The 12,533-nt window shown below is 37.3% G+C and overlaps 1 protein-coding gene across 1 annotated transcript in view; it reads right to left on the bottom strand.

The window, feature by feature from the left end:
- The window catches only part of LOC135478253 (Fanconi anemia group D2 protein-like), a 47,318-nt gene extending 37,009 nt beyond the window's left edge, over nucleotides 1-10,309 (bottom strand). Inside the window, 8 exon segments of the mRNA XM_064758526.1 lie at nucleotides 475-562; nucleotides 1,208-1,263; nucleotides 2,179-2,239; nucleotides 3,597-3,647; nucleotides 4,281-4,333; nucleotides 6,542-6,609; nucleotides 9,606-9,725; nucleotides 10,240-10,309. Coding sequence (XP_064614596.1) covers nucleotides 475-562; nucleotides 1,208-1,263; nucleotides 2,179-2,239; nucleotides 3,597-3,647; nucleotides 4,281-4,333; nucleotides 6,542-6,609; nucleotides 9,606-9,725; nucleotides 10,240-10,291 — 549 coding nt within the window. The 5' untranslated portion in view covers nucleotides 10,292-10,309.
- Nucleotides 10,310-12,533: the final 2,224 nt, after the last annotated feature.

Below are 12,533 nucleotides of genomic sequence, written 5' to 3'. Positions count from 1 at the left end.
TACATACAAGGTGACATTATTCTTAGTTATTAAAGTTAAACATGGCTTTAATTTTGTCATTTACCAGATTCTGCATGGATTCTCTTAGATTCGATTTGCATGAATCAACAATGGATTTAGTCCTTATCCAGACTCACACAGCAGCTGCTCCAAGTGAAGGTTCTAATGCATATAAAGGTAAAGGTATTTTGGCGATTCTATACTTATAACTGAAATGATCTTTAAGTACATTTAATTGCAAAAAAAAAATATGAATTTGACGGTGACGTTCTCATGGGAATCCAATCAGATTCCCTTAGATTTGGTTTATGGAGTCATTAAGAAAATCCAACTCTCAAATCCCATCGAGTGTAAACCCCGGTTAACATGAATGAATTTTTGTGCAAATTACTTCAAATGAAATCAACAGCCATTTGATGGAAAGTCTTTGTGGTTTTAATGGTTTACTGGATTCATCCCTTGCCACCCTCTTACCTTGCTGTCCACAATTCTGTCCAACCAACGAAACTGACTGACAATAAGCCTGGGGATGTTAACCTTCTCTCCTTGTGAGAATATGGAACTTCGAAAGTGAAAGTGAATATAAAAGTGAAAGTGAAAGTAAAACTAATTCACAAGACATGAACCTACAGTAGAAGTATATGTATGTAGTGCCTACTGTACCATTTTGAAGTCTTTGGTATGACCTGACCCTGATTTGATTCCAGGTCCAAACATGAGGGTGACCAACTGAGTAATCCTTCATGAACAAAATCTCAGATCTGACACTTCGACTGAATGACTTCATAATGGACATGGTTGAGTCTACCATGAACAAGATATTTTTTTTAAAATTATAATTCTTTATCAGTTATTTATTAATATTAATCAAAACCTTAAGTCATGGTTGATCTTAACTTTTTTTTTTCTTTTTTTGACTTTGAAAAATGTACATGCCTTTCTTTAAAAGAACAATTTAACTGTCAAAGCCTTCATTATGGATGCTGGTATTAACTAAAAAACACACAATCATCAATGCAAATACATAATAAATGGCACAAGTGTACTGTAAAGAAAATTAAGAAACTGTAAGGAAATACTTTAAAGGCTCTTTAATTTTGTTACTAAAATTTAGTATTTCAAAATTTGTTTTTTTGATTTATGTTTTTGTTTTTAAACGAATTAAAGTTTTCGTTTATGCCAGTGTAATCAAAGCTTGAATCCTTACTCCTCTTCACCCATAAACTCCGGTAACTTCTCCAGCAACATGCTCATCAACTTGGGCTGAAAGAAAAAAACGTGAACAGTAAGTTTACAGGACTCATAAAAGACAGTGTAACTTCATAACCAAATACAGCCTGAACACAGCGTGTCATGGTTATGGGGTATGTTTATAATGGGTCATTCATTGCTTAGTATCATAATACCATTCCTGACAAGCAACACTCACCTGACCAAACAAAATTTGAAACTTTTGTACGTGCAGTTACCAACTCCACCATCGTGGGAAGGTCTGCCACCAACCTGCGGATGGTTATGGGTTCCCCACGGTTTCTGCCCGGTTTCCTCCCACCATAATGCTGGCCACTGTCGTATAAGTGAAATATTCTTGAGTACGGCGTAAAACACCAATCAAATAAATCCATTACCAACCACAAGGTGTTCTCTACTGATTGAGTTTCAGACTCAGTACAAAACTGTTCTTCTCAAACTGCCTAATAATGGAAAGTTGCACTTTATGACATGAAACCATGAACATCAAAAAATCTCCCACATTTTCAAAGGATGCTTTAGGAATAACTTTTCCTCTGAAATGCAAAGAGAAGTGCTGAAAACCTTGGTAAAACTGATAAGCTATGATGGCATTATGTCTGTTCTTTTCATATAACTTGCATTCTCCTAGATGCGTGAATTGAGGGCTGCCATGGCAACAACTGTTGGTAAACTGACGAATCAAATCGACCTTACTGTTGAACCAATTGTGCTATATGTGACAAGAGTCACAGATAGCATAGGTGAATGCGAGCTAACTGTAATGGCACTAATACTTTCCCCAGGACATCTGCATGTTTGTGTTGTAAAGTGGCGACGTTTTCGCCATGTAGCGCATAGAAAAAAAATGGCTGTTGCTGCTAATGAGACCTCATGTCCTTGTGATTGAAAGACGTGAATGAGTACACAAAATTAAACTTAACTTACCTGTACAGCATCAATGCCCAGGAGTAGACGGACAAGACAGTCCTGTTTCCCACGTCTAACACTAAATAAGAGAACATGTGACTGCACTTTAGTTTTCTGTAGCAAATCAGGGCCTTACTTTGCAGGAATCTTGATTCTTATCATCATTCCCGTAAACCAAATCTAGAGGAATCATGTGTTTTGATAAACATATTCAAACTCTTTTTCATTTTTTTCACAAGAAAATATACATTATTTTACACTGCTAAAGTTGTGAACATGGAATGTCCACAACATGTTTACTGTTACATGCAGGAAAACCCTTGCAGTTGCAGCTTTGATCGCACCAGATTTGGACTACCATAAATGACCTAAAATTTCTCGCATAAATCAGCAAATTCATGCGTAGTTGTCTCCCCTTAATCTTCAAGAATTTGTTTACTTGTAATCACACCAATCATATCACAGGAAATATATTTGAAAGAGACTAAGTCATGATATGATTAAAGTGATGTTGAACTACGTTTAAACGTCATGAAATTCTCAACCAAGTTCTATCGCACTAGCATATTATGCCACAGATATCAAATATGATGTCCCATAGCGACCAACCCTCTCTTTATGCTGCAAAGTCACCAAGTTCAATAAATGCAAATGGCATGTATTGTTTAACAATCAATATTCTTTCGTGTCTGAGAAACCAATGATGTAATACTACTACAAGCTAACAAACAAATTTGTCATGATGATGATTAAAGGGAGATAACTATGAATGCCTGTTACTGATCTGTTCTGCTTGTTTCTGTCAGTTCTCTGAAATAAACTGGAAATTTTATTAACTCTTCAAACATGATCATTAAAATTAAAGCGAATATAAAGTCTGCCACTATATGTACATAGAAAAAATGATATAGGACACGGTTATCACACAAAAATATGTAACAAGTTTTGAAAGCTGCAAAGATGAAGTTCAGCACTGGGGATATGGCACTGACGGACAATTCACTCTGAGAAGTTGAGAACTTGGCCAATCACTAGCCCTGAAAGCACCATGTGGTGATTGGCTGTCACGATAAAACACCTATTAGCTCTCGATTGTCAGTGTGGTTTCTTATAATGGATACACAGATATTGGTGCAATAAATTGGATTTTGCGGTTAGTTTAAGTGTTACACCGATGCATCTTGAACCACACATTTATAGACAGGGAACGCGTGTCACAATGCCTACATGTTGGACAGGTTACTGCAGTAAAATGGTGTCAACAAATGAGTGGCTAGGTCCTGACGATTGCTTGCTATTTATTTTGTTGATAAGCGGTGTAGAATTTTAAAAATATTTTAGAACATTTCTGGAATACTACTTTATTAATGAATTCAGCTTTAGTGGCTGACTTTATGTTCACTTTACCTATTAAAATGTAGAGTCAGTTCTTTTACCTGGCCTCAGAATCAGGTGATACTTCTGTGGGCAGCAAGCTCCAATGAAATCTGAAACAGTTAAACAGAGAAGTAAGTTTAATCAATCGAAACAGTGTTTGATTTTCTGCCCACTGTTGTTCTGAAGCTGGAGGTCTTTGTTAGAAATATTTTAACAAAAACTACCCTAATTTTTCAAAATTTATACAACAATATCTTGAAGCATTTTGACAGAACTATGTGCTGAGTGTGTTGAGTGTGTTTCATGTTGATATTTTTCATGAAGCTTGTATCTTTATTGACAAAAAAACGAACCATTTTAGTATTATTTTCATCACAATTGCATGTATACCATAATTTATCACAATATTCAACCAAAAAAAAAACACCTAATGGGTCACATGATATACCACCAGGTGGCTTAATTTATCACAGAAGGTGTGCAGCAGACAGTTCCGAGGCAGAAAATATGCATAAAATAGAGTGGTTAGAAAAGGAAGGGAACAAAGTAAAAACTTTCTTGTTTGTCTCTTGGCGTAGCTGTCTTCACCTAAACGAAAACCATAATTTGTTAATCTTCATTTTCGAGTTCCTTTATTTGTATGCTTTATGCTAGTCTGGTTAACATGTACTACTATACGCAACCACTGTGTCCACTCAACCAATCGGCAACCATCCTTCAATCAAAATAAGGTAAATATTCACCTGCCAGCTTCCTCTAGGTAAGTCTGTAATCCATCCATGAACTCATCAATCACCTGAAGACACCAAACTTAGTCAGGTTCATACTCTATCCTCACCACGACACAGCTCAAATATTGCTGAGGTGGTCTTAAGCCATAATCAATCATTCTTACATACTCTATTCTCACCACGACATAGCTCAAACATTGCTGAGGTGGTCTTAAGCCAAAATCATTCATTCTTACATACTCTATCCTCACCACGACATAGCTCAAATATTGCTGAGGTGGTCTTAAGCCATAATCAGTCATTCTTACATACTCTCTCCTCACGACGGTCTTAAGCCATAATCATTCATTCTTACATACTCTATCCTTATCACGACACAGCTCAAACATTGCTGAGGTGGTCTTAAGCCATAATCATTCATTCTTACATACTCTATCCTCACCACGACATAGCTCAAATATTGCTGAGGTGGTCTTAAGCCATAATAATTCATTCTTACATACTCTATCCTCACCATGACATAGCTCAAATATTGCTGAGGTGGTCTTAAGCCATAATCAATCATTCTTACATACTCTCTCCTCACAACGACATAGCTCAAATGTTGCTGAGGTGGTCTTAAGCCATAATCATTCATTCTTACATACTCTATCCTCACCACGACATAGCTCAAATATTGCTGAGGTGGTCTTAAGCCATAATCATTCATTCTTACATACTCTATCCTCATCACGACACAGCTCAAACATTGCTGAGGTGGTCTTAAGCCATAATCATTCATTCTTACATACTCTATCCTCACAACGACATAGCTCAAATATTGCTGAGGTGGTCTTAAGCCATAATCAATCATTCTTACATACTCTATCCTCACCACGACACAGCTCAAACATTGCTGAGGTGGTCTTAAGCCATAATCAATCATTCTTACATACTCTATCCCCACCACGACATAGCTCAAATATTGCTGAGGTGGTCTTAAGCCATAATCATTCATTCTTACATACTCTATCCTCACCACGACATAGCTCAAATATTGCTGAGGTGGTCTTAAGCCATAATCTTTCATTCATTCATACTCTATCCTCACAACGCCATAGCTCAAATATTGCTAAGGTGGTCTTAAGCCATAATCATTCATTCTTACATACTCTATCCTCACCACACCATAGCTCAAATATAGCTGAGGTGGTCTTAAGCCATAATCAATCATTCACTCATTCATACTCTATCCTCACCACGCCATAGCTCAAATATTGCTGAGGTGGTCTTAAGCCATAATCAATCATTCTTACATACTCTCTCCTCACAACGACTTAGCTCAAATGTTGCTGAGGTGGTCTTAAACCATAATCAATCATTCTTACATACTCTATCCACACCACATAGCTCAAATATTGCTGAGGTGGTCTTAAGCCATAATCAATCATTCTTACATACTCTATCCGCACCACGACATAGCTCAAATATTGCTGAGGTGGTCTTAAGCCATAATCATTCATTCTTACATACTCTATCTGCACCACGACATAGCTCAAATATTGCTGAGGTGGTTTTATGCCATAATCAATCATTTAATCACACGATAGAAAACTACAAGAGCACATTCACGACGTGATATTACAAGTGGAGGCATAAGTATTCTTAGGAGGCCTCTGTGGCGGAGGGGATTAGCACAGCGCGGTGCAATGAACCTGGAGCCTCCCACTAATGCATGAAGTCCAGCTCATACTGGCCTCCTCTCCGGGAAGGTCTTGTCACAACCTACGGGTGGTTGTGGGTTTCCCCCGGGCTCTGCCCGTTTTCCTCCCACCATAATTCTGAAGTGAAATATCCTTGAGTACATTGTAAAACGCCATTCCAGTAAATCAATAAACAAGTATTCTTGGCACAAAATTTGATACACTGATTGAGAAGGTATAGCCATCAGAACTGGCACAGTTTGTAAAGGGAGGTAAAAGTGAAACTAGGCGCCTTCTGCAAACACAATACTTCAGAAATAGTAATTTTCCTCCAAAAATTTATTATTTCAAAAGTCTATTTGCAAGAGTAAATGAAACACAAATCATTACTCCTCTTCACCCATAAATTCGATCCCAAAAAATTTTGAAATAATAAATTTTGCGGGGAAAATTAGGGCCTTCATGGTTTTCATAAATAACTTCTCCAGCAACATTGAAAAGGTATAACTGGCACTGCTATACAAGCGCAGAGCTGGCTAAGGGAGATAACTTAGTTCCTGGAAAGGTTCTGTATGCATGGTCTACACATACCTTCCTCTGATCATTCTTGGACTTCATGTTAAGCCTGAGGTCTCTCTGGAACACAGCCTGGTATACACCTAGGAACAGTAATAGAAACAGACTACACACTGTTATCAAACATCAAACAACCAGGCTACATGACATGCTCGAAAAAATTACTTGAAAGGATATATGAAATGTTTGGTTTGCATTTCTTTATATTTATTAGCAATAATCACAGAAAGTTGTGGATTTGAAGTACTTATTACTTTAGTTTTTAATTCTGAAACAAACATGTATCCATTGGAACATATATATTATTATTATTACAATTATAATATTGAATATTATACACACAAATTCTTCAACCTTTTCAATCACCACTATGATCAATATTTTGAAACCTTCTGAGAACTATGCAGTGTAGAAAAACAATTTGCACTGTTTTATGAAGCTTGCATCATTTCCGTAATAACTGCATGCTTAAATTTCTCTGAAAAAAAGTGCTTTAGTGTTCTAATTTGTACAAAAATGAAAAAAGATTCTCAGCTTTCTTCTTTGGGTGTATGTATAGGTTTAAACTGATTTCCTCAGGCTCCCTAAGTACTCAGTCTTAAAGTGAACATTAAGTCAGCCAATAAAGGTGAATTAGTTAATAAAGTAGTATTCCAGAAATGTTCTAAAAATATCTTAAAAAATTCTACAGAATAAATAGCAAACAATCGTCAATGCCGAGCCACTCATTTGGTGACGCCATTTTGTCATGTTACAGCTATCTAGTGTGACATCACAAAACCCAAGAGCTCTCCCGTACCATCGGTATTAAAAAATGTGACAATGGGAAAAAACAAAGAAAAACACCTGACACAGTAAATGCCTTTTAATTCACGTGGTACTAACATTCGCAGATTTCGCAGCAGACACGTTTCTGCGAAAGTAAGTGCTATTGAATATAGAACCCACGTAAGTAATTTATTAATGTAGCGTACGTTGCAGTTATAAATTGGTTAACAACCACTACAGTTCTAATACTTTTTCAAACATGTTAATTAGAAATACCTAATTAGAATGTAGCTTAATTGACCATCAGTTATTCTCGGTTTCTTTCAAGGAGGCTTAGCTCCGTCTAAGTATCACCAGAATGCGACGTTGTTGTTGATTTATTGCCATGGTTAGAGATAATTTGTACCGGGCGTGCGTACGTGATACGATATACATACGATGAGAGAGACTGTACTTGCCTCCCAGTCAGATCACCTTTCCCATGTGCTCGATACATCGCTCAGCGGTTTCCGCACTTCAAACTTTCTTTTCATAATGATGATTTCTGAGAAATTTACTCAGATCTATCACAGTTCACTCAAAGTTTCACTCACACTGCTGATGCATGAGAATTAAACAGTGGGATTTATTTATATCACATTCAATCTTTCGTCGTCTCCCAGAGTGAGTGACATAAATATTTGCTAACACAGCAGGTAAGGGCTTCATCTTATAAAGATTAACAGTCTTCAAAAGATTAAAAGCTTAGGAGGATTAACTTCCCATGTCTTATCAAGTTACTGTATTGTATAGAATTTTTGCCACATCTTGCAGGTAAAAACAAGCTTAAATGATAACATTGTTACTTCAATGCTTGAGTTGTTTTATTACTTGACATTTCTGTATTGAAGTTTGATCAGGTGTCCAAAAATTCTGTTAAGATCCGCGAAAGTTGATTTCCACGAATGTGTCTTCTTACCAAATCCATGAAATTTATGCCCGCGGATAAAAAGGCATTCACGATATCCAACCAAAGAGTATCAGCTCTGCTCCGTTTTCAAAGGGCCCATGTTTCTTTTCTTTTGGCGCTCAGTCAGGGCGATGTTCGTGGACACGAGTGTTATGTTTTAGTGATCTGCTCGTCTTGTATGGGTGTAAGCATTGGGCCTAGCTGGGTCTACTGAACACAGCAAGGCCTTCTGACGGATAACAGACTCTTTCATTCACATTTTGGGAAGATATTTTTGTAATTAATCTGACACTGCTCTGGAAAAAAAAAAGTCATGCCATCACTCTCCTGAGGCGGTTTGTACATGTACGCATAGTGACATGGGCAGCCGTTTTCAGTTCCCTCCTTATAAAGGTGTGGTTCAAAATGCATCAGTTTAACAATTAAACTAACCGCACAATCCAATTTATTGCATTGATATCTGTCTATCCACTATAAGAAACCACACTGATAATCAAAAGCTGATACGCATTTTGATTTGACAGCCAAGTATCACACGACGCTTTCAGCACTGGTGACTGGCCAAGTTCATAAGGGCTTCTACAACATGGAGTGAATTGTCTGTCAGTGCCATATCCCCAATACTGAACTTCACCTTCAAGGCTTTCAAAGCTTTACAGAACTTTTTACATATTTTTTTGTGATAATTGTGTCCTATATCATTTTTTTCTACATATATATAGTGGCAGACTTCATGTTAACTTCCTAACATTGACCGCAAATATACCTAAAATACATATATATCAGCATATAAAATATTCCTCAATATAGAACCCTTTTTTCTAAAAAAGCTAAGTTTTTCCTGCCTTCCCAAAAAGTTCTTCAGTAATGCCATTTCAGATTGTTCATGGAAAACATGCATAGACGCGTTATAAGAAGATGGAAAAAAAAAAAAAAACTATTTGTTGTTCATTTCCTCGGCACAGTTTGTTTCATTTCCCTAAAACTATAACATTTCTTTTAGAGTACCTTTTCATGTAGCTTTTAAATGTTTTTCACTCAGGACAGATATCCCTTCAGTTGCAGTGATGAAAACTGCTAGAGCCTGGAGAAATCCACCTTCTGTTTTTCATGCAAAGGTTAATTCCTGTTTTCTAAATCACACTTGCATATTTCACCAGCCTCATGCATCAACATATATGTACCTCCCACAACCGATCATTCTATGCACACGTCTCCAAACTATGATATGATCTGACTTAAAACTAAATTGACAAGGATAAACGTCATCCTGTCTACATGACAAGACTTCCCTACTAAGTCAAGTCTACATTTTTGTTTCCCCGAGAAAACAAGAATCATTGTAGCTCAATAATTACTTACTCAACGTGTTAGGCCCTTTCCCAGTTCTCAAGGTCAACCCAGACTTTGAGACAAGGTCACAAAACACAGAATCAATTCGGTAGACATTGTCATTCTCTTCTGTCACTTTTCCTCTTTTTGCTGAAATGACAGTCAAGTTAATAGACATAGTAGAGAGAAATAATCAAATAAAGAAAATATTATTTTAACAACCACACCAAACTGTTATCAATGCATTTTGATTTCTTTACTTATTTATTTGATTGGTATTTGAAGCACCAATGGGAGGAAACCAGGCAGAACGCGGGCAAAACCCTGGATGCATTTCGCACATATATTGGTGACAAATTGCGAACAATTGAAGGTCACATAAATCATGAGGGAATTTTGCTTGTATTTTCTTCAATTACGATCGAGAAATTCTCAGAATCAAGTTATTTTATAGGCAGGTAGGTACATCTGTAATACCTCCAGCAGGATAAAAGTATTGATGTTTCAGTTTATATCTATTTATTTATTTGATGTTTTACACTGTACTCAAGGGTATTTCAGTTATACAATGGGTTTTCCCTGAACCAAAAAAACCCCAGAAAATGAAAACAATCGTCTGATGCGAATAGTTGAAAATCATTTACAAAAGCAACAAGACCTGTACCTTTGATTCCTCCAGTTTCTAAAGATTTCCTTTTAGAAGCACGGCCTTTCATGGTGACAAAGTGAAAGTTTTCAGCTGCAATAAAACAAAAAAACTTAAGTTTAAAAACTGCGCTGATTGGTTGTGGCATATGCAAATACTTCTCAACCTGCATGTCATTTTGTTGGGCCTAGTTTATAAGCGTTCATGTTAACCTGTTAACTGAGGGACCCAGTTTAAGCCACAAGTATATGCATGTAGTTATGGCCATACAGTAGATACCTGTGGAGTGTAAACTATAACCTATTGAGTGTTCAGATGTAAAACAATGAGTTGTATTGATATCATGACTAATACCAACCTTTCGCACAGCGCTGTGTAAAGTCTTTGAAGTTTCAACATAGTTCAGAAGACACCATCTGACCACCTGATGTGTCGAATTTTACTCACTGTAAATGGGTTACATGTGTTGCGTATACCACTGAAATACATGACTACATGGCTTAACTGAAATGGTTTAGTATCAAACTCCATAGTGGTCTCACAAAAATTACTGTACATGCATTTCACTGAGAACCTGGCTTCATCTAAATTAATGGAACCCCGTCTGCTAGTCTAGATTCGGCAGGAGATTTCACAATCGTAACAATTCCATGGGGCGGGTCAATCAAAATAAATGCATATAATTGGTCAGTGCTGAAATCGGTAAGCTGTCAGTTACCTGTAGACATTTATGTGCACATGACTGAGTTCTCAGTCCAGTGCATGGCAATCAGTTGTCACAACAATGTGAGAACGAGGTTAGAACACGTGGTATACATAGTTTCGGAAACTTTTCCAAAATGTATTCTCTGTGTTGAACTGAAGGTAACTGATTTGATAAGGTAGAAGAATAGAATTCTTCTGCAATGGGAGGAGAGTTTGAATTGTATCAAAATAACACGGGCGTGAGACGTGGCAAACTCAACTGCTATTTTACGAGAGCTTGAAGACTGATACTTACCAATCAGACTTATATCGCTGAAATACAGTTACATTTAATTACAGGGCTGTGAATGGACAAAACTGTTCCGCGGATAATGTTATCATTGGGCAACCTTCACGTAACCTGAACAATTAAGCATTCACCCACTTAATCGAGGCCAGCAAGTATAACCTGCAAATTTAGCTTGTCAACCTGAGAAGTAATACCTCAAGTAGCCTGTTTGGCATCAACATTTTTGGAATATGCAGGTTTGTTGCAATTGTCGCCAGATACTTTATTCACTTTAATTCATGAGTAAAAACAAAGGTGTGACTGGTTGGAAAATCTTTAAGCCTTATTGTCAAGTACGGTAGTTGATCCCTATAGGGTGCGGATTAACAAGCTAAGCCTTCATGAAGTTTAATGGGGGATGGAGGATTGCTAATATCTCACATCATGTCGCCATAAATTCAAACAGTGCGGAAATTTTAGATCATTTTGTGCAAGTTATTTCACGGGTCCAAAAAAAAATTTTTTTTCCATGACCGACAGACCCAACATTGAGAACAAGTCAATGGCTTGTTACACACAACAAACAACATTTTAATGATGGTCTAGATAGCCTAGTGGATGTATAATCACCCTTCTTTCAGTCCACGCCTGGGGAGTGTACCCCATGTGGTGAGGGCCAGCAGCCAGATGGTCACTCGAGATTACTGCACAGCTGGGTGCTGATCACTCTTCCCTGTCATCTTCTCCAACAACTCAAATCAGCTAAACTTTACAGCCAGAAATTTTTAACTAAACTCTGTGTGATTTATGGTAGGCAGCGAGTTGTTAATTTCATAGGTGAGGATATTATTAGAGATTCCACCATAAAATTACATATTAATGAGCACAGGAAGTGAGTTAGATTGCCATAAGTGGGAAGGAGATGGCAGTTTTAAATCCAGAACATGTTTTTTGAGAGTGGGCGATGGACTCAGTGCTACAATGAATGTCAGAATTTTAAAATGGCACAATAGCACACCAAGTCCATCTAGATAGTACCAGGGAACGCGGTTGTAATAGTTACGGAGAGAGACACCCATGAGATAGCAGTTTTAAATCCACACCATGCTTGTTTGACAGTCGGCAATGAACTCAGTGCTACGATGAATGTCAGAATTTTAAAAAAGCACAATAGCACACTGAGTCCATCTTGATGGTACTAGGATACGCAGTTGCGAGAGTTACAGAGAGAAACAGCCATGACAACCCTAAATGTGTCAGACTGACAGTAAGTAACATTCACCACCGTTCACACGCGCATCAAATCTTCCCTAGCATAGTAAACACATTTTGCGAGCAT

This window comes from Liolophura sinensis, chromosome 11 (genome assembly GCF_032854445.1).
Source record: "Liolophura sinensis isolate JHLJ2023 chromosome 11, CUHK_Ljap_v2, whole genome shotgun sequence".
Taxonomy (NCBI): domain Eukaryota; kingdom Metazoa; phylum Mollusca; class Polyplacophora; order Chitonida; family Chitonidae; genus Liolophura; species Liolophura sinensis.
The sequence above is the reverse complement of the archived record's forward strand: the minus strand, read 5'-3'. Positions and strand labels throughout refer to the sequence as shown.